The 24,545-nt window shown below is 40.3% G+C and overlaps 1 protein-coding gene across 1 annotated transcript in view; it reads left to right on the top strand.

Moving 5' to 3' along the window:
• LOC307161790 (NACHT, LRR and PYD domains-containing protein 3-like) overlaps positions 1-24,545 on the top strand; it is a gene marked incomplete at its 5' end in the record, with an annotated part of 44,024 nt that overhangs the window by 8,984 nt on the left and 10,495 nt on the right. Inside the window, one exon of the mRNA XM_079876734.1 lies at positions 13,485-13,658. Coding sequence (XP_079732860.1) covers positions 13,485-13,658 — 174 coding nt within the window. The remainder of the gene's footprint in view (positions 1-13,484; positions 13,659-24,545) is intronic.

Here is a 24,545-nt window from a genome sequence, read left to right as displayed (position 1 = left end):
TGTTCTTGGAGCAACATTTAATGAAAAAAGAAGTGTAATAACTGGAGTAATAATTAGCAACATTTTAATAATAATATCTAATATTTCATAGGAATATTGATGTATAATTTATTTCCATATTCACTTGTTGTGTCTCACAAAATTCCTGATAAACATGATTTAAGTCCTGATGTCATCTACAGTATGTCCTCTATTAAATTAATGCCCTGTTCTGTAACAGAAAGTCATTTTTTGATTTGAAACCCCATAACGTTTTCCTGAGATGTTGGTTTGTGAAATACAATCGGAAAAGTAGTCCAATTTAAATTATAATTACAATATATTATCATATTTAGTGCTACATTTGATCACTAAATTAATGTCAAACATTTTTAAAGACCAAGGAGAAGTTGTTTTCATGGTGAAACCTCCAAACATGTGGTGTCTCTGAAAAGCCCTTAATGTGCTCTTTACAGGACACCCAGGTTGTGACATGTGACATGTATGATGTCAGAGAAATTCACTAAAATATAATAAAAATATAATAAATATTATGTCTTGCTTTTATCTGTATGACCATAAATTACGGAGTTTACTCTCTTGGAAGGAATAAATCCAGTGGTCGTGCCGCCGCCTAACACACACACACACACAAATCTTGAATTGCTAACTTGATATCACAGCCTGTTCATTATTAAAATAAAATACAGTCAACCAAATATATAAAATGTTACACCACTCAATTTGAATAGTCTGTAATATAATCTGTGACGTTTAGCGTGACCACCGCATCACTGTGCTGTTATATGGGAAAGATGATATTTTACGTCAATAATGCCAAGTACAAAGCTTAGCCTACATAATAGGCCTAATAGTTCAGCTTGATTCGCAAATAATGAAACATTTGGATTCGTGCCGAATGAGAAATGTAGGCTTTTTCACTTTAAATGAATTTGTTTGGCATCTTGTTTAGTTTTATTTAAATAAAAAAACTGTTTCTCGCCTTGAATATATATCCATAGAAGCTGGCATGGCATAAAAAAAAAAAAAATAGAGATATTATTATTAGTAGTATTATAGCCTAAATATTATTATTATTATTATAAACTATGCTACAAAAAAAGTACAAAAACAAAAATATAGCTGCGAGCAGCGATTGCGGGCCCAAGCCGGTGGCACCGCCACCCTGGTGCCTTTAGTTACACTAAAGCCACCGGGGTGGCGGTGTCACCGGCTTGGGCCCTCCATCGCTGCTCGCAGCTATATATATATATATATATATATATATATATATATATATATATATATATATATATATATATATTAGAGCCCGACCGATATATCGGCAGGCCGATATTATCGGCCGATATTAGGCATTTTCAAAACTATCGGTATCGGCATTTATAACGGCCGATAAATGAATATTTCAAAAATAAAATAAAAACGGACGAAACACCCTTCAACCATGTTATGAGTGTTGGCGTTGTATAGTTTGTCCACCAGAGGGCACTCTACACCGTCCCTGTTGGCAACACTCGTGTATAACGCGCCACACATTCTGCAACCTGCTGATCCAGCCAGAGTCGGGCAGAGAGAACCGCGAGTGAGATCATCGGTGAAGTGTGTTCATGGTGAGTTGGTAACGACTCACGAGACATACATTGCTTGAATAACAATTAAAAGAACATCCCTATCAGTTCTCTTAACTCAAATAAGGATGACAAAATTCGTGACTCATGTCCAGTTTTGCTGCGGTTAAATAAGCCGAGAGTGAAGCGGAACAACGCGACGTAGGCTATATTCACATAAAATGTTAACACTGCAGTTCACAAAAGTTCATAATGTGCATGTGCTTTAATGCTTTGTCGGTTAAACATTTAATTTTAAATGCTGATGTGCTGTTCTAACGTGTGCGTTTCTCAGCGCGTACATGTGAAGCTCACATGCACTAAAAGCCTTTCTATCAGCGCCTGGATACTGGACTAAGTTATCTTTCGAGTATTATTTTGCTAATACTGTTAAATACACACAAGATTTACATAAACAAAGTCGGTTGTCTAAAGTGAAGGCAAAATTGAGAGAAAATCTGCTTGTCAAATGCGTGTACATTAGACGTGTCGTGCTCAGCTCTTAAAGAGACAGTAGCAATTGTAAACACATTGCCGCTTGTCCTTAAAGGGATAGTTCACCCAATAATAAAAATGATCTCATTATTTACAGGCACTCTAATGTTGTTCCAACTGTATTAATTTCCTTCTAATATTTTTCTAATATTAATAGTTTGAAGAATGTGGGTAACCAAACAGTAGCTGGTCCCCATTGACTTCCAAAGGAGAAAAATATACTATGGAAGTCACTGGGGTACATCAACTGTTTGGTTACCCACATTCATCCAAATAACTTATTTTCAACAGAAGAAAAAAACAACTTGAGAGAGGAAATTATGACAATTTGAATTTGTTGTCAATTTGAATGTGAAATTGTTGTTTTTGTTCAAAGGACTAAACGTTTAGTCTTAAAAAAAATCTTAAGTTTGTATTTTTATACATTTTATTTATCAGAACTTTAATATATTTTGATGTTCCTCTGTTCTGTTGTGACAATAAAAGAAACAAGTTTCTTTTTAAAATGCATTATCATATTATTTTAGTTAAAACTCATAAATAACTACAAATAACTAATGTTAGGGAAATTTGTTAATGTTTTGTTGCGCGTTTCTGAAAAAAAATAAAAAATATCGTCCGATATATCGGAATATCGGATTTTAAAACCAACAAATATTTGTACCGGTATCGGCCTTCAAAATCCTTTATCGGTCGGGCTCTAGTACCCATCAAAAGTTTGTACACACCAATTGTAAAGTGTGTCCAAACTTACTGTACTATAATACACATAAATAATATTGCTACTGTATTATAATATTCACATAAATAATATCGGCCGATATATCGGTATCTGGCTTTTTTTTAATCGGTATCGGCATCGGCGCCCAAAAATCCATATCGGTCGGGCTCTAATATATATATATATATATATATATATATATATATATATAAAGTAACAAAAAAAATATATATATATACATTATATATATGTAACAAAATAAATAAACAATTATTAAATTGAAAAAAAAAGAATAAAATGGGTTTAGTTCTGATATTTGTATAATTTTATATAGAAATAAATGGTGTATAATTACATTTTTAGAAGATAGGAGGTTTTTAGTGTTTCCTTTTTTGACATTACTTTAATCCCTCGCCATAGCAAAACCTTTTGAGATATTTATTATCTGTTTACAATTTAGCATCTTTAATGTATTTTCATCATGTTGAAAAAGTTTGGTGGGAATAAAATAAACCACTTAAGAGGAGTGGGTAAAAATTCAGAGGATGATTTTGCAAAGAAATCCACATTCAAAATATCTGACTTCCTGTTGGTCGGAGCTAATAACTGTAAATTATAAAATTGTCCGGCTCGATGAGAACAATATACGTACTGATTTTTGTAATTGTGGGTAAAACTAAACCCCCCACTTTTGTCAAAAACATTTTGAAATTGACACACTTCCTGCTGCCAGTTGGTGGCGCTATAACTTTGACTCACAATAGTTACATCCATCTGATCGGCCTCTTACCACGAACACACTGCTGAAGTTTCATCAAGATCAGTTAATGTATGCAGAAGTTATACTACTTCGTGTTTCTCTTTTCTCGCCATAAATTCGATTCCTCGCTACGGCCAAACCGTTTGAGATATCAAAAATCTGTCGGCAGTTTTGCATCCTCAGTGTCTTGACTTCATGCACACCGAGTTTGGTGGGGATTGGATGAATTCTCAAGGAGGAGTATTTCACATTCCACAGCAAGCGTTTTTCAAACAACCCATAATAGCCGACTTCCTGTTGGGCGGAGCTAATAACTTAGAGCACGGAAGTTGTTCGGCCCGATGAGATCTATATGTGTACCGAGTTTCATATTAATTCATGCAAGCGTGTTTGATATATGGACCAAGTTTTCAGAACGTGTTCAAGGGGGCGCTGTTGAGCCCCCCTGCCACGCCCGGGTACCAGCTTCAGCCCGGCCCTGATGGCTGCGGGTTCTGACCTGTGTGCAAAGTTTCAAGAGTTTTTGAGCACGTTAAGGGCCCCAAAAGCCCCTGAAACCTTGAAAAACAAAGATTAAATGGAATAGACAAATCCCCCCCCCCCACACACACACACACAGACACACAGAGAGAGAGAGAAAATTCTCCAGAAAATCCTCATTCAAACCAAACTATCTGACTTCCTGTTGGTTGGAGCTAATGACTATAAATTAGAAAGTTGTCCGGCTTGATGAGAACAATATACGTACCAAGTTTTGTGATTCTAGGAAAAACTAAGCCCCCATTTTTGACTAAAGGTGGCGCTACTGAGCCATTCCACCACGCCCGTTTCTGAAACTTTGCACATGTCTACTGACTAATAAATGTGATGTGTCTGTCGAGTTTCATCCAATTTCAAGCATGCTAAGAGTCTCAAAAGCATCAAAAAAGAATATTAAAGTTTGATGCGTTGCCATGGCAACAGTATCTAAGATATCAATAATCCTTTCACAGGTCTACATCTGCCGTGTGTCTACATTATACACATAAAGTTTGAAGCAAATCGGGTAAAAATAAGAGGGTGATTTCAAAGCATTTTGAAAGTGGCAAACTTCCTGTTGCCAGTTGGTGGCGCTATAACTTTGACTCACAATAGTCACATCCATGTGATCGGCCTCTTACAACGAACACACTGCGGAAGTTTCATCAAGATCAGTTAATGTATGCAGAAGTTATAACACACTTCCTGTCCCATTATTCGCCATAAATTCGTTTCCTCGACACGGCCAAACCGTTCGAGATATCAAAAATCCGTTCGCAAGAATTCATCCTCAATGTCTTAACTTCATTCACACCGAGTTTGGTGGCGATCGGATGAATTCCCTAGGAGGAGTATTTCACATTCCATTGTATGCGTTTTCCAAACAACGTATAATAACGACTTCCTGTTGGGCTGGTGTAAAACTTAGAGCACGAAAGTTGTTCAGCCCGATGAGATCTATATGTGTACTAAGTTTCATATTATTACATGCAAGCGTGTTTGATTTATGGACCAAGTTTTCGGACCCCATTCCAGGGGGCGCTGTCGAGCCCCCCTGCCACGCCCCGGTACCAACTTCAGCCCAGCCCTGATGGCCGCAAGTTCTGACGTGTGTGCAAAATTTCAAGAGTTTTTGAGCATGTTAAGGGCCCCAAAAGTGGCAAAAAGTCAACAAAAAAAAAATAATGAAGAAAAAAAAAAAGAATCCTTACGAAAACAATAGGGCCCAAGCCCTGAAAGGGCGAAGGCCCTATTGTTTTCGTAAGGATTCTTTTTTTAATAACGTCAATAATCTATATTTTTTCTAATCAAACCGGTTTCAGAACGTTAATAATACAGAAGAAACACAGGAACAGAAACGTTAAAATCGGACTGATTCTGCTCGGAGTGAACCGGGGGATTTTATTATTATTATTAGTAGTTTTTAATCCCTGGAAAAAATAAAATACAGATTGTACTTTTAAGTGGCCAACGACTGAACAATATTATTAAAATATCAGAATTATTTGACAGAGGTTTCTGCTACTTAAAATAAATGAGTGAGTGATTTAGAATAAAAAGCATAATGTGTCTGAACAGTTCATGTCTGTGGCAAAGACACACATTAAAATGCAATATCATTTTATTTTAGGCTTACATAAGTCACATTTTCGTCATTGTGTCCTTGCAAAAGATCTTTTATAGGTAATTTAAATGTCAAAGAAATGAATTCACAGTGTGAATAATTCTACAATGTGGGAATAAGGGTTGCTAAAATGGGACGGGATATTTGCACTTATAAGTTCACTAAAAAGTTATTGTAACACCCTTTTATGCTACAAACGCCCATGACAAGCATGCAAAAACCATTAATAACTGAATCATTAATATTTTATTTCTATTTGAGCTGTTCATAAACAATATAGTCTACTCAAAAATGTGTTTATGAGCTCGTCACTTGCTGCCAATACGCACCAGAGAGCGGTTAAAGGAGAACTCGGCAACTCTAGCGAACTCTAGTCACTTCTTCGCTGATTTTTCCTTTTGTTGTCGCATGTTTTCCCCACGAGCTCCCCCTACAGCTGTGGGGGGGCGTATATTTCACAACACGGTCGTAAAAAACTCACTTGCGGCGGCCTCCTCCCCCTCTCTACCGCTGCTCATGTGCGTTTGTTTTGATCGGAGCAAGCCAACTGTATCGTGTGGAGCTATGTCTACCGAGGTGGGTAATCTGGTAATACATCATACATGCGTGTGTGTTTATGTCGAATTGCCGTAAAGCAATTCGTGTTTCGCGCTCGTTCTCGTTCTCGTTCTCGCTTCTCACGAGACTTCCAATTTCTATCTTGCCGGGACGGTAGTCCCCAAGTTGCAAGGTTGGTTTTCCGCCTGGGAACGCTGGGGGGAGCGGGGAAAGTCACCAATATCACCAGAACAGGTTGTTTAACCATCCAAATGAATTCTAGACAGTTTTATTAAGTTAAAAAAGTTGCCAAGTTCTCCTTTAACACATAGTTGCATATTATTGTCTTCAGTGCACGCTATAACTGAGAAAGAAACAGGACTGCCCCCTACTGGTGATGTACGTCATGTGCCAGAGAACTTCACTACGGGCCGAATCGCCGAATCCCTTTCCCTGTGATGCACATTCTTAATGGACACATCTGTACAACTTTTGATTTAAAACATGTATTAATAAATGTTGAAATGTACATTAACTAAGATTAATAAATGTTGTGAAGAATCTTTCATGGTTCGTTCATGTTAACTATTGTAGTCAACTAGTGTGTAACAAATGAAACCTTATTGTAGTGTAAGCAAATAATCCATCTCTGGGAGTCCATGTAATGCAAGTGGATTCAAAAACCACACAAAGTGAACACGACGGTAATCCATAAACCCCAGCTGATGAATCAATCCTTCTGAAGTGAAACAATAGGTGTAAGAAATACAAATATTTAAAACTTTTTATAATATAAACCTTTGCTTCCGACCCACACACACGCATTCATGAGTTCATGTTTGACTTAAACGTCAGCACGTTCTGAAGCGTGATATAAGCGAATTGTGAAACTCTCAGGAATGCCGCTCATCTGTTCTTCCGCGTCACTTCTCGTGTGAGCTTCAGAATGCACTTGTGTCGCTTCACGACGATATCATTAACCCGTGTACGACCATTGGCTGGAAGTGAGTGTTTATAACACTTGTGGCAAACAATTTTCTATTACTGAATAAGAGACAAACATGTACCAATTGTCTTTACAGATTATTTATTCCCTTGCAAGGAAAGGTCAGCAGTCATACAGTCATACAAAGTGCCTGCAGAGTGTGACAATGAGAGGATCCTTCCTTCCTTATAGTCCTGATTATTTCTCTAGGCCAAATGAGATATGTCTTAGCCATAAATAACACTTCGTTAGATTTGCCTATCTCTGTCTCGGTCATACACATCAGCCACATATTACTTTTTGTCAAGTCACGTATACAAGGTCATACACTTACATGGGACTCCACATGTAATCCTTGTGCGTTTTAAGTCAAGTCAAGTCAAGTCATCTTCATTTATATATATTTATATTTATACATATTATCAATGTTGAAAACAGTCGTGTACAATTTTCTTTCAGTATTCTTTGATGAATCGAAAGTTACACATTACTATATAGCAGGGGTCGGCAAGTAACTTTGGCCGCGGGCCAATATTTTTTTTTGCCAGTAGATGGCGGGCCAGCTACACGGAGTAGGCCTATGGATACAAATTAAATACTCTTAATGAACTCTGTCTCACCTCCCATTTCAATAGCAATCGCAATCGAATCGAATAGCAATCATGCCTCATTAGCTTACAGTCCGACTTTTGAACTTTATTCCTTTTTATTATTATTATTTATTCGGGACACACACGTATATATTTCACATATTGTGAAAGTCTGCTCCAAAATTATTGGAATCCAAATGTGCGACCTAAATTCTCTTTGGGAGAAACGTGTTCTTCAAAAAGTAAAAAGCTATCTGTATCTGTATCTCTATCTGTACACACCTAAGGTTTAAGGAGGTCTGTGCAGGACTGTTTTTTTTTTTTTTTTCGTCCAGAAAATATAATGAATAGAATATAGAATATAATGCATAGTTTAAGTTTATTAGCACATTCTTCCACTTGAGTAAACTTAGAATGAACTATCGCTACTTAATATATAATATATATATAAATGAGCAAAACTTGGCCACTAAATATTTAATATTCAATTATTTTAATGATCACAATTAAAGTTTTAATTTGATTAAATTGAACAAGCGCAACATTCAGCATTGAATCAAATATTCTAAAAGATGTATTATTAATAATAATGTTATTTCAACATAATATCTCGTTATTTCGACATAATATGTGTGCGTGCAACAAGCAAGATGTGCATTTGTAAATCCGGTGACGCGTGCATTGATTTTTATTAAAAACTGTTTTCTGACAGTGTCGACTGCAAAGATGAAGTTGACGATCGCCATCTCTGTAGAGAACGCGCCTATAGAGAGAAATGCACATCATGGATTACATAATAAGTATCCTTTTTCTTTTCGTTTTGAATTATTTCGTTTAAAGATATTTCAAGCTTTGTGTATTTTATGTATTTCTCATGTCTGTGAACTGGAGCACATCTCATCCTAACTTAACCGAAACTCAGATGTGCTCCAGTTCACGTGCAATGCAAGTGACCGCGCGGGCGCCTCTTGTCTGCTATATTTGCTTCTTGGTTGATGAAAAATTGATTAAAATTAAGATACAATTTATACAAAACGAAATTCACTTTAAAGAAAGGCTTTCTACAAAACAAAACGTAATGAAGTGGTCAAAATCATGTCTGACCTGCTTCATGTCTCTCGATATTGTGCATCCTATCTTACTCGTGCTGTTCACTTTTCATTAATCAACATAAATGGAAAAAAATAACAATAATATTTTAACAAATATGAAACTAAATGCGCTTATTTAATGGATACAACAAGCCTACAGATTTGTAGCCTACAAATTGCTGCACATTCATTATTCTGAATTTTGCACACACAAGTTGAAAGGTATTTGTTCAAATCAAGTTCACGGATAATTGTGCGTGCATTTATTAATCATTATGATACTAAAATCATAACAAAGTAGGCTATGCTATGTACAAAAAATCAGATGAGCCCAGAATATGAATGCAACGTTTAATTTTATTTAATTTTAATTTATTATTATATTATTGTATTTATTTATGAAATACAATAAACGTACAAATAAATATCGGAAATGTCGTCCAGTTATCTAACGCACTTCCAAAATAATCCGGCGGGCCAGAAAATATTGCTGGCGGGCCAGTTTTGGCCCGTGGGCCGCCTATTGCCGATCCCTGCTATATAGTCACGTAGAAAAGAGCTGTTTTACATTGGAATAATGTTTCACAAGATTAGGGACTGTTCGTTTTTTATTTAAGGGGTTAGCGGAGGAGTTTTGAGATCTACAGTCAAAATAGGCTTGACCCTCCCTTCGCCAGCAATACATTTTTCTATGACCCTCCAAAATGATTGTGAAAAAAGGCATGACCCAGCGCGCGCACTGTCAAACAGCGCCAAACTGGATTTTTGTTGGGTCAGACCAATCTGCTAGCGATGGGGGGTCGAGACTGAGAGAGCTACATGGAGCTACATATGCACCAAACAAGCCACCTTGAAATTTAGCTGTTTTCACGAATACAAAAGTTGGGTGACCCTCCCCCTAGACTAAAAAAAGTTGGATGACCCTCCTCTCAACAAAGAATAAAAAGACATGACCCTCCCCTATTTTACTCTGGTGGTCCATTCCATAAATACCGAATGGTCCCTTACTGTTATTTCATCATTTAAATCGGACTACTTTTCAAATTGTATTTTAATAAACCAACATAATAAAATGATGTTATAATAAAATGAACATGACCTTGTTTTAACAGCACTTTATATAGATATAACTCTCAGGCCACGGAACATATAACTCTCAGGCCACAGAGCCTCATCAATAGGGCACGCATGCGCTGAACACCTCTGGAGTAAACTGACCCTGGAACAGAACCTTCTCCGGAGCTGCTATGGCTACTGACATACCCTGAAAGTTCCCTCTGTTTGTGGAACCCAGAGTTGAGGTTATCCGATTACTCACCCTTAAACACACCCGGATCTGTCACACAACCTGCTTTCTGGAATAACCCCCTGGTTTTCTCCTTCTTGTCTTGCCCTCTGGATTTGTTTGTTAGTTTGGACTGATTTTCTGAGCTCTGACCTTCTGCCTGTTTTATTGGACTATGACTTTGGATTGTCTCTCAATAAACTGCGTTTGGTTCCTCAATCGTTGTGCTCAGTGCTGTCCACAACCAAATCACAGCACACACACACTGCCGTTCAAAAGTTCTGGATCAGTAAGATTTTTAATGTTTTTAAAAGAAGTCTCTTCTGCTCACCAAGGCTGCATTTATTTGATGAAAAATACAAAAAAACACTAATGTTATTCAATATTATGACAATTTAAGATAACTGTTTTTTATTTTATTTTAATATATTTTAAAATGTAATTTATTCCTGTGATCAAAGCTGAATTTCAGCATCATTACTCCAGTCTTCAGTGTCACATGATCCTTCAGAAATCATTCTAATATGATGATTTGATGCTCAAAAAACATTCTTTATTATTATTATCAATGTTGAAAACAGTCGTGTACAATTTTCTTTCAGGATTCTTTGATGAATAGAAAGTTACACTTTACTATATATTCACCTAGAAAAGAGCTGTTTTACATTGGAATAATATAATTTATTTTTGATTTTTAATCAAATAAATGCAGCAGAAGAGACTTATTTTAAAAACCTTAAAGATATTACTGATCCCAAACGTTTGACTGGTAGTGTATATTATGCATGTATTGCTTTGGAATTATCATTCGTCTCCACAGCTGCATAATTACACCAGCAGTTGTCTGTAATATGATGGTGCAGATAAAAACAACTCAGACTTAATACATGAATCCATGAAGTACAGCAGATACCAATCTAACTGGCCATAAGAAATACTTCATATCTTAATGTACAAGATTGTAAGCACTTACCATTGTCATGTGACCCGAATTTTCAAACTGTTGTGTTAAGTCGTTCAAAAAATGATGTCTGTATTTGACCATAAAATGCCACGAAGCAGAACACACTGTCAGGCGGCACATGAAGCCATTGTGTGAGTGCCGATTTGAGTTCTCATGTGTTTTTAAATCATCAAGCACGTCCCTTCCTTATTGTTCATTTATCCGTGCTTCTTAATCACTCTAAAGTTTCAATAATTCTAAGCAATTCGCTCAAAATGTTTACAAATACAGTAAGCTCACACATGTACAGACACACACACACACACTAGGGCTGGGACGATGCACCTATCTCCTGATTCGATATTATCACGATACTTGGGTGCCGATACAATATGTATTGCGATTTTTTTAGAATTGTGATTTGCGATTGTTTCTATCAAAAGCTGATTTACTCTATTTTGATCGCTACTGTAGACATCAGTGTTTATATTTGAACTTTAAACTTTTATCCCAGTACTTCTATTTAAGCTGTTTCATGACGACAGCGGCAACACAGATTTAAAATGTTGCGATATGATTTTGTCAAAGGTTTAATAGACAGATGAATTTGAAGAAGATCGTGTGGGTGTTTGAATGGAGATCACAGTATTTTAAAGATGAATTGTACAGCTCTACTGTCTTATCTCTCTCTCAGCATATGAGCAGCGCGAGGGCTTTTCAGTGCTTTCAGTCTCACGTCTCTTCCACGCGTCCACTTGAAATGCATATTACGACACTCATAGATAACGACACATTTCATCCTCTGTTGGAACAAAAGTGGCTAACTTCTGTCAACCTCGTCTATAAGCAAGGACAAAAATAAAGCAATTTCATTTGAATCAATCTTGTGGAGGGTGCTCTGGGAGTATGGGGTTCGGGGCCCTTTGCTAAGGGCTATCCGGTCCCTGTACGACCGGAGCAGGAGCTTGGTTCGCATTGCCGGCAGTAAGTCAGACTTGTTCCCGGTGCATGTTGGACTCCGGCAGGGCTGCCCTTTGTCGCCGGTTCTGTTCATAATTTTTATGGACAGAATTTCTAGGCGCAGCCAGGGGCCGGAGGGGGTCAGGTTTGGGGACCACACGATTTCATCTCTGCTCTTTGCGGATGATGTTGTCGTGCTGGCCTCATCAAACCAGGACCTCCAGCATGCACTGGGACGGTTTGCAGCCGAGTGTGAAGCGGCTGGGATGAGAATCAGCACCTCCAAATCCGAGGCCATGGTTCTCAGTCGGAAAAGGGTGGTTTGCCCGCTTCAGGTTGGTGGAGAGCTCCTGCCTCAAGTGGAGGAGTTCAAGTATCTTGGGGTCTTGTTCACGAGTGAGGGAAGGATGGAACGGGAGATTGACAGGCGGATCGGTGCAGCTTCTGCAGTAATGCGGTCCCTGTACCGGTCTGTCGTGGTCGATTTACCGGTCAATCTACGTTCCTACTCTCACCTATGGTCATGAGCTGTGGGTCATGACCGAAAGGACAAGATCCCGGATACAAGCGGCCGAAATGAGCTTTCTCCGCAGGGTGGCTGGGCGATCCCTTAGAGATAGGGTGAGAAGCTCGGTCACTCGGGAGGAGCTCAGAGTAGAGCCGCTGCTCCTCCACATCGAGAGGGGTCAGTTGAGGTGGCTCGGGCATCTTTTCCGGATGCCTCCTGGACGCCTTCCCGGGAAGGTGTTCCGGGCATGTCCCACCGGGAGGAGACCCCGGGGAAGACCTAGGACACGCTGGAGAGACTATGTCTCCCGGCTGGCCTGGGAACGCCTCGGTGTCCCCCCGGAAGAGCTGGAGGAAGTGTCTAGGGAGAGGGAAGTCTGGGCATCCCTGCTTAGACTGCTGCCCCTGCGACCCGGTCCCGGATAAGCGGTAGAAGATAGATGGATGGATGGCATTTGAATCAATATTGATTCTGGAATAAAAAAAATATATATTTTAAAATCGTGACCCAAAAAATTGCGATAGTTTGGTGAGTCGATTTTTTTCTCCCAGTCCTAACACACACAAGTTCCTTAAAATGTTTGCAAATACATTAATTACACACACACACACACACACACACATGCAATAACACACACACGTTGGGTTTCCATGTTTTATGGGGATTTTCCATAGAAATAATGATTTTTATACTGTACAAACTGTATATTGAATCCCCTAATCCTAACTGATGTAATTTAACAACTTTTTTCTAATGAATATTTGTATATATTTCATATTGACAGCATTATGTTATTTATTTTTCAAGTGTCATGTTTATCTCTGGATATAGGCTTAATGTGTGTCATTGTTCTCTACAGGTTGAGTAATTGTGGTGTCACAGATGAAGGTTGTGCTGCTCTGGCTTCAGCTCTGAGATCAAACCCCTCACACCTGAGAGAACTGTATATGTCTGAGAATAAACTAGGAGACTCAGGAGTGAAGCTGTTTTCTGCTGGACTGAAGAATCCTCACTGTAAACTGGAGATACTGTGGTAAGATCATCTCTACCATAAAGACTCGTAGTGAATAAGGATTAATATGTACAGTAGATAGTGTATACAATATATCTTTGGTGTAAGCCCCATCCAGTGGTTCAGCGACAGATTCCAGCTTGAGCCGTCAGATCCTGCCGGCGGTAGAAGGCAGCGGTGAGGAGTCTCCCTGAAGAGGAACATTTGCATCTTACTACATTATTATCTCCCAAAAGAAAGCAAAACTAACTGGGCTGCGTTTCCAGATAACGATGGATCTTAGCACTTACGAGGATTTTCTGCGAGCGACTTTACGAACGTTCGTGTTCATTTCACGTGCGTTTCACAAAAATGCACTTAGCACGATCGTTCGCAGCTGTGCTTTAAGTGCTACTTAAGAGTTGCTGTCCGTTTGTCAAGTGCTGAAATGTCACCTTGTAGAATGGCTTGTAATTGCAGCACACGCTTGCAATTTTAAATGTTTAACCTAACTGTTTTCACCTGATGTGCATTTTCCACAAGGCCAATAATCTATAAAAGCACAAACCTACGAGTGGAGACACCAGCAAAATGGCTGAACCAAAAAAAAAAGAAAATACCTTTTTTTTTTTTTTTTTTTAAAAGAGGAGATTTAGGTCATTTTAGAGGAGGTGGAGCTATACAAACATATTATTTTCAGCAGGTTTAAGGGAAGTCATACAAATAAACAAAAAAAATCTGGGAGGATTTTGCTAGAAAACGTCTCGGTTACGTATGTAACCCTCGTTCCCTGAGTTCAGGGAACGGAGACGTGTCGTCGGGGGAGTTCCCTGACGAATTGGGATCACGCTAGGGAGACCAATTGCCTGCGAGTGAATTCAAACGAGCCAATGAAAATTGGCATGCAGGATTTGCATTCCGCAGCCCGCCTACCAGCGCGGGTATAAAAGGCGGAAGCAACGCATGCATAGTGCTTTTCGCTGAGGAGCCGAACGGTGTCCAGTCCTCCGCGAAGGTACAGCAACATGGCGAAGGGACGACACGTCTCCGTTCCCTGAACTCAGGGAACGAGGGTTACATACGTAACCGAGACGTTCCCTTTCGTCCTGGGAACTCCGACGTGTAGTCGGGGGAGTTCCCTGACGAATTGGGATCCCTAATAAAACGCCATGGTGCTGGCCCCTTCCAGCGCCCACCTAAGCTACCCTGCAGCAGTTTCTTGTATTAAGTTGCGTGAGCTAGCTAGGAAATCACACTGCTGTTCCGCAAGACCCGCACAGTGGATTTTGGATAACACTGGAAAAGCGTGCCCTAACCCCCAGGGGGGGTTGGATGGGGAGACACTGCGGAAGCCCAGCCTGCCTGGGGAAGGCCTGGAATACACATATGTACTAACCCATTGGGGTAGTGAAACATATGGCAGTCCCTGAGGTAGTCCCAATCTGAGGGAAGTGGGAGCGTACTCAACAGGGACGACAGAATGAGTCTGTCAAGGGGAAGACACGGCTGAACTGCACGTGGCATCATGGGTCACCGTAGAGACCACTGGAATAACACCCAGTCTACTAGCAACTCCTACTAGAGGTAGCAGACCTGGCGCCAGGCGGTCCGCCACGCCTGGCACCGGAGGGGTGATGGAGGAACTCACGAGGCTCACCAACGTTGGGTGCCATACGGAGCAAAAGACGCACGTATCCGGCCGAGGGTCGCGGAGTGGCGTAGCAAGCCGACACAACCTATTCCCTCGCACCACTGGCCGTAGCGAGTACTCGGGAGGAAACAGGTTCCACACGTAGGCTATAGAATCTAGCGAACGTGTTCGGTGTCGCCCAGCCCGCAGCTCTACAGATGTCTGTCAGCGAGGAGCCTTGAGCCAAAGCCCAGGAAGCGGCAACACCTCTAGTAGAGTGAGCGCGCAACCTGGGAGGACAAGGCTCACCCAAAGACTCATATGCTCGGGTGATAGCATCCACTAACCAGTGAGCTAACCTCTGCTTGGAGACAGCCTTCCCCTTCTGCTGGCCTCCGTAACAGACAAAGAGCTGATCTGAGGTCCTGAAGCTTTGAGTTCTGTCAATATAACGGACCAGTACGTGCTTGTGTCTGAGAAACCCCTTGAGGCGACACAAGGCTAGGCGTACTGCTTGCAACTCTAGGCAGTTGATGTGCCAATGCAGCTGGGGCCCCGTCCACAGACCCGAGACTGCATGCCCTTTGTACGTGGCCCCCCACCCCATGGCAGAGGCATCTGTGAAAACCACAGCATGCCTGGAAACCTGGACTAAGGGCACTCCGGCTCGAAGAAACACAGGATCCGGCCATAGGGAGAAGGTTTGGCGACAGTGCGGGTCACTTTGACCCGGAACGTGCCGCTCTGCCACGCCCCCCTCGAGACTCGATCGTGAAGCCAGCGCTGAAGCGGTGTCATATGTAACAGGCCGAGCGGCTTTACTGCAGCTGCCATATGCCCCAGGAGCCTCTGAAATTGTTTCAGTGGAACCGCTGTCCTACCTCGAAGGAACCTGAGGCAGGTGAGCACTGACTGGACGCGTTCCTCCATGAGGCGCGCAGTCCGGGCAACCGAGTCCAGTTCCATACCGAGATAAGAGATCCTCTTGCACGGGGCAGAGTTTGCTCTTATCCCAGTTGACCTGAAGCCCCAACCGGCTGAGGTGCCGAAGCACCATGTCCCTGTGATCGCACAACACATCTCGCGAGTGAGCTAGAATGAGCCAGTCGTCGATATAGATGAGAATGCGAACGCCTTGTTCTCTCATGGGAACAAAGGCCGCCTCTGTGACTTTCGTGAAGACACTGGGCGACAGGGCCAGCCCGAAGAGTAGGACTTTGTACTGAGAACACACCATTACAGTAGGAACTCAGCATCATTTCAGAGTATAACAGCCCTCTCTCCGATGTAGCGATCGACATCTGTCCTCACCTGGGGCCCCGAATGAAATGCTTGGTCCCTCATGAGAAGGACCAAAATCCCATTCAAAGCCTCGACGGCACACGGCACGCTGAGTGGCTCAAGCCTTTACGAGAAAGGGGAGACGAACAACGTGCCGACGTGGTCATGCATTCATGAGAGAACATGAACCACCCATGAACACAGTCTCAACACACTGATTAGGCATGTGAAACAGTGATCATGGCCGTCAACCAGGCATGCAAGACAGTGAACGTGGCCATCGCCTCGATGACACATGGCACGCTGAGCGTTCAAGCCCTCAGGCAGGACGAACAACGTGCCGACCTGGTCATGCTCTCATGTAGAGAGCACAAACCACCCACGAACACAGTCTCAGCATGTTTGCGATGCGCTAGAGGAGTGAGTCGTTCGTGCTCACTGTAGCCCTCAGATCACCAATGTTATTCGCCAAAGTAGCCCTCTTCTGGTGCACCAGAAGAGAAACTAGATCGGGAAATAAGCAAAGGGACTCACCTCATAGAGGCACGCGAGTCTTGATCTTGACCGCGCAACTATCTTGATCTATCCACCCAAGAGCAGATATAAAATCCGCTTCTGATGTCATTTTTTCAGTAGCTCAAAAACTACAATCTATCTCTCCTGATGCCCCGTGCTTCTTTCTTGGTGATTTTAATCATGTTAACTGTAAAAAGTCGCTGAGCAGTTTCACCCAGTATGTCACCTGTCCCACTCGGGGGAACAGACTATTGGATCTCTGCTATGGCTCTATCAAGGGAGCCTATAAGTCTGTTGCAGGTCCTCCTATAGGTTTATCTGACCATGGTGCATCTTTTGCCCACATACAGACCTGTGCTACATAGAGACAAAGTGCAGGCACGTGTGGTACAGGTGTGGAACGAGGAGAGCGCTTTGGCCCTGCAGGGCTGTTTTGACTGTACCGATTGGTCTGTTTTTCAAGACTCTTCCAACAACATTGATGAACTGACTGATGCAGTATGCAGTTACATCTCTTTCTGTGTGGACAGTGTGATCCCAACTAAGACAGTTGTTTCCTATCCTAATAATAAGCCCTGGACATCTAAAGAACTGAAACATCTGTTAAGGGAAAAGAGGACTATTTTTAATAGTGGTGATAAAAGTGCATATGCTGCAATTAGGAAGGTTGTGCGAGCTGAAATAGTAAAGGCTAAACTCCAGTATAAAAGGAAAATTGAGTCTAAATTCAGTGAGTCTGATCTCAGATCTGTGTGGAATGGAATGAAGCTAATGACAGGTCTACACAAAGGCACTAGCACTGTGTCATTAAATGGTTTTGATTCTGATGAGCAGCTAGCAAATGAATTAAATAGTTTTTATATGAGATTTTCTAACAGTGATTTTAGTGAACAAATCAGTCACATGTGTGATAATTTGGTCAGTGATTGTATTCTTGATTTTGATATTGATGTATTTAAGGTCAAATCATTATTTAAACAAACTAATGTTAGGAAAAGTCCTGGCCCTGACAACATCAGTGGTCGAGTCCTTAAGTCTTGTGCTGGTCAGTTAAGTGAGATCTTTAAAGTCATTTTTACTCAATCACTTCAGACGCAAACAGTGCCAAAGATTTGGAAACATTCTACAATTATTCCTGTAGCTAAGTGTAAGAACCCTAAGGTCTTAAATGACTTTCGACCTGTAGCTCTCACCTCATTGGTGATGAAGACTTTTGAGAAGTTGATTAAGCAGGAGTTACTGAAGCAGGTAGAGGAGCAGTTAGATCCTCTCCAGTTTGCTTACAGGCCTAGTAGAGGTGTTGGGGATGCAATACTTACATTGTTAAATTTCCTTTATCAACATCTGGAATCCTCAAAAACTCATGCGAGGCTCCTTTTTATTGATTTCTCTTCAGCATTTAATACTATTCAGCCCTTCTTGTTGGCTGAGAAACTTCAGTCTCTTTTTAACTTGAACTCAAATTTAATTGGCTGGATTCTGGATTTTCTGTCAAACAGGTCGCAGTGTGTTAGGGTAAATGGTGTTTCATCCTCAAAAGCCCTTACCTCCACAGGCTCTCCGCAGGGCTGTGTTCTTTCACCTTTGCTTTTTATTCTATATACGAATGACTGTAGGAGTAAGTATGAGAATAGGCACTGTGTGAAATTTGCAGATGATACTGTTATAGTGAGCCTTTTGAATAATGATGAGGATGGGCATGGCCCTGTAGTTGATGATTTTATTGAGTGGTGTGACAACTTCTATCTGTCTATTAACGTTTCCAAGACAAAGGACATGATTATTGATTTTCGTAGATTACAGCACAATGTTTCAGAAACTGTTATTCAGAATATGAATGTTGAGACAGTAGATGAATATAAATATTTAGGAACCATCATTGACAGCAAATTATCTTTTGAGAGCAACACAGTTGCTGCCTGTAAAAAGGCCCAACAGAGACTTTTCTTCTTGAGGAAGATGAAATAATTTAGCGTGTGTAGGACTCTGATGACTTTGTTTTACCAGTGTTTTATTCAATCAGTCTTGACATTTTGCATTGTGGTGTGGTACAGTGGCCTTTCAATGATCAACAAGCATAAGCTAGCTAGGCTGGTAAATGTTGCCTCTAAGGTGGTTGGGGTACAGCTACCACAGCTGCAACATATATATGATAAACGGGTCCGGGGTAAGGCTAACCACATTTTAAATTGTTCTGATCACCCACTTTTTGGGGAGTTTAATTTGCTCCCCTCAGTTCGCCGTTTTAGGCTACCCATGTTAAGAACCAGACGTGCCAGGGCTTCTTTTATCCCTGTGGCTATTAGGACTCTGAATTCACTTAGGTGATATCTTATGAATTTTTTTATATAGTATATTTTTTTTATATATTTTTTGTCATTGTTCATTATAACACACTGATTGTGTATTGTATTGGTTTCTGTCATTGGTTCTGGGGAAGGAATGTCTCCATTGTTGATGTGTATCCTGTGTTGTGTTTATAATGTTGTTGGCATCTGGTGGTGCTCTTATCCTGTTTTTGTTTTTAGATATCCTGCTGCACACTAAATTTCCTTTCTAAGGATAAATAAAGTGAAAACTTGAAACTTGAAACTTGAGCGCCGAATGACGCGCGCTGGGTTGCCGTGACAACGACGGCACACGGCACGCTGAGCGGCTCGAGCCTTTAAAAAGGGGAGACGAACAACGTGCCGACGTGGTCATGCACTCCTGAGAGAATATGAACCACCCACGAACGTAGTCTCACACACTGATTAGGCATGTGAAACAATGAACGTGGCCATCAAATGAGGACAGGAAACGATCGCATCCAGAAAAACACGAGTGAAACGTCATCCTGAAAAGGACGCGATCTTCACTCGTGTTGCTCTTTCAGGAAGAAAGTACTCTCTTTATTGTGCTGAAGCACACAGGGACCCAACACGGCAACACAGCGGGGAAACTGCAAGCCCGCTGTGCGCACTCAACCGTTTACCAGCTGTGAAAACAGCTTTTGAATTAACAGTGTGTAGACGCAGCCGGCAGACAGGAAATCGCACGGTCGCTGAAACGCCGTCACAGAGAGATCCCTTCCCGAAACAGCAGACTCGTAGAGCGTAAGATAGATGCAATCTTAAAACTCATTCACTCAGAGAGGACACAACCGGTCGGCTCCGAAGCTAAAAGCACTATGCATGCGTTGCTTCCGCCCTTTACACCCGCGCTGGTAGGCGGGCTGCGGAATGCAAATCCAGTCAGCAAGCCATTGACAGATTTTTTTTTTTTCATCCCTATTTTTCCCAGTCTTTGAAGCATATTACATCTTTTATTTCTTTTTTTGTTCAATCATTTAATTTTGATTTAAATTATTAGATTAAATTATTTCTATTTTTTTTCAATTTTTTCTTTTTTCTATTTCTATTTTTCTTTTTTGTTTTCTGACCTTTTTAATTATTTAATTTATACATTAATTTAATAAAAAAAATAGTAATAAAGTGTACAATAAAGTACAATCATAACCTTATATTATAATCACATTGCATTTGATTAAAGTTAAAGGTGTAATCTGCTGGTTGTCCAGGAGGTGACCTCATAACTCTGTCTTCTTGCGATGCACTTGGGGATTTACGATTACTCCAGAGCACTCGTAGATCTACAATGATTTTTAAGTGCTACTTAACCCTCTGGGTTTTGCTGGATTTTCTTCACATTGTAGCACAATAAACTTAAATTACTCCGTCATTTATGGTCATACAGAAAAAAGAAATATAAAAAAAGAATCTGTGATATTTCTACTTTTGTATGTGTCCACTTACAATCAAATCAAAACATTGTGCTTTTGTAAAATAAAGAAAATAAACAGGGTGTGCTTTCTGCCTCCCCGTCGCGGTGAACTTTTTTTTCTTGAGCACGTCTATAAACTGAAACAAAACTCAGCGAATACTTGTCACACATTTATGAGCCATAAACATTTAAGTGTGTACTTTTAAATGATCGGATTCAAACTGAAAACAAATATTCTCTGTTTAAGTAATTTGTATAAAACCAACAAGATGTCCAGTATCTCAAACGCTTGCTCATTATTTTTAATTTGACCACGCCCACGCGCGCAAAAGAGATTCACATGCAAATCTCCACATGGAACGCGAACGCGCTCGTTACCTCAAAAACAAAGCACGAAAAAACTTCACAAGTCTCTGCTTTTCGTCGAGTTTGAAAGACGCGCCGTGAGCTTACATTGGATTTACCTCAGAAGAAGAACGCGATTTGAAGACAAGAAAGATGTAAGGTAAGAAATTCTTACATATTAGTTTGTTATTGTTGCATAAATTTCACATTGCAGTTGAACTGTTACTAGATATATGGTGAATAGTATAATATTTAGACCCCTGTTTACTGTTACTGTGTTTGTGGATATCTGCTCAAACGTAGATATGTATATGGTAACCATAATGTTTCATATTTTGGAGCGCGATCGCGTTTGAATGTATCATATTTTGGAGCGCGATCACGTTTGAATGTTTCATATTTTGGAGCGCGATCGCGTTTGAAAAGCAAAACGCACAAAACAGCTTCATGTTTTTACTATTATCTCATTTCATATCATCATAACGAATGGAAACATTTGAAGTAACATATGATAATCAATATATTTTTCTCTAGCTTAGTTGTTACTGAAATCTTTTGGAAGATTTATAGGCTGCTATAGGTTATTGTTATTATTATTTTATGCAGCACTGCGCATAGCCTATGCCTACAAGGCACAACAAACCTGGTGTTCATTATATTATATATTGTTGGAAACATTTGTGTGTGTGTGTATTCTGTGAATTTTAAAAAGCAATTTTAACCAGAAAAATCTAAAATTTATTCGAAAAATCATGCAGGCCTTTCTCTTGATATCAGTATGTTCACTTTTTTTTCTTTTCTTTCAGGGCCCAGATGCCACTGAGTCCTGCTGACTTCAACATTCACATGAGTCTCTGTACATGAACATGGTAAAGTGAAAATCAAACACCTTGGAAATGAAAGGTATGTACAATGTTTTTAGGAATGGCACAAAGGTCTCTGTCTTTGGATCATTGTTTTCAATGATAATTTTTTGTCATTTGTTGTGTATCTTTGGATTATGTTGTGTTGTAAATAAATCCAAACAATCAAAAAGCCATTCTTTTTTAAATCTCCTCATTCTTTGTGCAAGGTTGCTCAGAATGATAGGGCCTGATAGCTCCTAATAGGGCCGTTAGGGGAGGGTCTTTGTCTTTCTCAGGTGGGAAAAGCTTACATATTAATGATGTGATCACACCTCCCGCATAAAGCTTTCTCACACAAAACACGACGTACAAATTTTAAATCAATATATTGTCTTATCTGAATGAGTCAGGGTGATTTTCACATAGTTTTGGAGCAATTATTCTAGGCTACGTGATACAATTTTCAAAAGTCTTGTGAAGAAATAATCAGTATGGGTTTCATGGCCTTATTTCAGTGAGAATTTTTTTTTGTATTTTCACAAACCACGCATAAATGTCATTATCTCAAAACTACAAACTTTTACATACATGCTGCTGAGATATTATTGTAGCAGAGTTTGTGCTGAATACAGTGTAATCAGACTTTAGCCATGAAAATGTCACAAGTAACAGAAATAAGCACAAATGTCAGAGCATGTCAGAACACCTCCAGGGCCCAGAAAACAGCTCAGACCCCAGAGGGTTAAGTTATGATGCTTTTGAGAAACAGACCGTAATATTAAGATCAGTCGTACGATCGTTTTTACGATCTACTTAGGCTTACGATGCTTTTGGGAAATGCAGCCCAGTTAAATAAACCAGACAAACTACAAACCAGACAACAGTTGCAGGATACAGTGAAGAGTTTTTTTTTAAAGCAGGGCTCAGTAGTTTCGGGATTTCTTCGCTGTATTCTCGCTTTTTGCTCGCAGGTTTCTCTCTAGAGCTCCCCCCACAGCTTCGGAATAGATATTTATGTTTATAATGTTTATAGTTGTTATATGTTTATAGTTATATGTTTATAGTTGTCATGAAACTGCTCCAAGACACGAAGGTGGAGAATCCAAATGCAGATTTTATTAAGGGTTAATCCAAAGAACAGGCAAGGTCAAACACAGGCAGGCCGTCCGTACAAACAAACACACAAAACAGGCAGGGGTCAGAGGCAAAAGAGTAATCCAGGGAACAGGGCAAGAAATCTGAAACCAAGAGACATGAAAACCGGGAGAATACTCAGAATTGCAGTGTGACACTAAAACAAGACTTCGCAGGGAATGAATAAGTGTACAAGGTATAAATAGGCTGAGACTAACAGGGTAATGAGATACAGGTGAATGCAATCAATGATGATGAGTCCGGGCAGTAAGTTCTGGGAAATGTAGTTTGTGAGAGTGACAATAGTCTGGTGTGGAGTGCCCTCTGGTGGCTCTCATGGGCACTCCAGCTGGTGACAGTTACAATAGTTAATGAATAGTATAATAGTATTTAAGCTGTAGTTAATATATTAAGAGACTATATACGAATAGCGAATTCTTTGTTCACTGTCACTGTAATTAACCAAGTATTATTGTTTAATTAGCTCTTCTGTAAAGAGTTAGATAATGCTTTGTTAACAACGTATTACGTTAACAACGTAACGTGTTTTCTTTCTTTAGGCCTATATCTTCCTTTTGGCCCATAGTTAAAAGACTGTCGTTCTTTTGACTTCGAGCTTCTGTACTCCATGAACTGTTTGTATGATGGGCATGGTTGTTCTGCTGAAATGGACAGAGTTCCATTTCAAAATAGAAAGTTAGAAGCCGTTCGAAAAATCATTAGCATTACTACTGACTTTTATTGACATGTCCTCAGATAGCTAGCGTTTTGCTACACTTACTTTGCTTAGCACTGTGTCCGGCTGTCGAGAAGTCCCCTGTGTTTCCAATGTTTCCGTCTGGTCCGCGTCCTTTAAAAACTCCAAACACAGACCACACGTAAAGCAAAACCGCGTTAAGCTGTTCATGTGTTTGCCACAAAACGGGCAAAACATCCCTCGGCCGCATTCCATGTTCGGTCACCATAAACTTCATTCACGCCATTTACTCCACATTGACAACACAAATTGACCGCGCTCACCAACAGCACCTATCACCCGCTTTCACCTCATCACTTCCGTGTGTTGGAAACTTTTTATTCCTTCATCGAAGCAAAAACCAGGAGACTTGAGATGGATCTTATAAGCAGAAGAGATTTATTCTTCCGAGTCTGTAGTTCATCAAGTCTGATGTTCATCAAGTCTGATGTTCATCAAGTCTGTAGTTCATCATCATCAAGTCTAACTCATAATACAGTATTCATTTAATTATACTTTTCAAAGAGGGGAGGGATTACATAGAGGTGGAGACTCTGAATAAAGCATGTAAATGAGTATACAGGTTAAGGAACCCGCCCCAGACTCCAGCGTGTTACCAGTCTCAATCCAATCAGCATAACCATTCAAACGCATATGTGCTAATCCAATCAGCCTAACGA

The sequence above is a fragment of the Squalius cephalus genome (assembly GCF_949319135.1).
Source record: "Squalius cephalus genome assembly, chromosome: 7".
In the NCBI taxonomy this organism is placed as follows: domain Eukaryota; kingdom Metazoa; phylum Chordata; class Actinopteri; order Cypriniformes; family Leuciscidae; genus Squalius; species Squalius cephalus.
The sequence above is the reverse complement of the archived record's forward strand: the minus strand, read 5'-3'. Positions and strand labels throughout refer to the sequence as shown.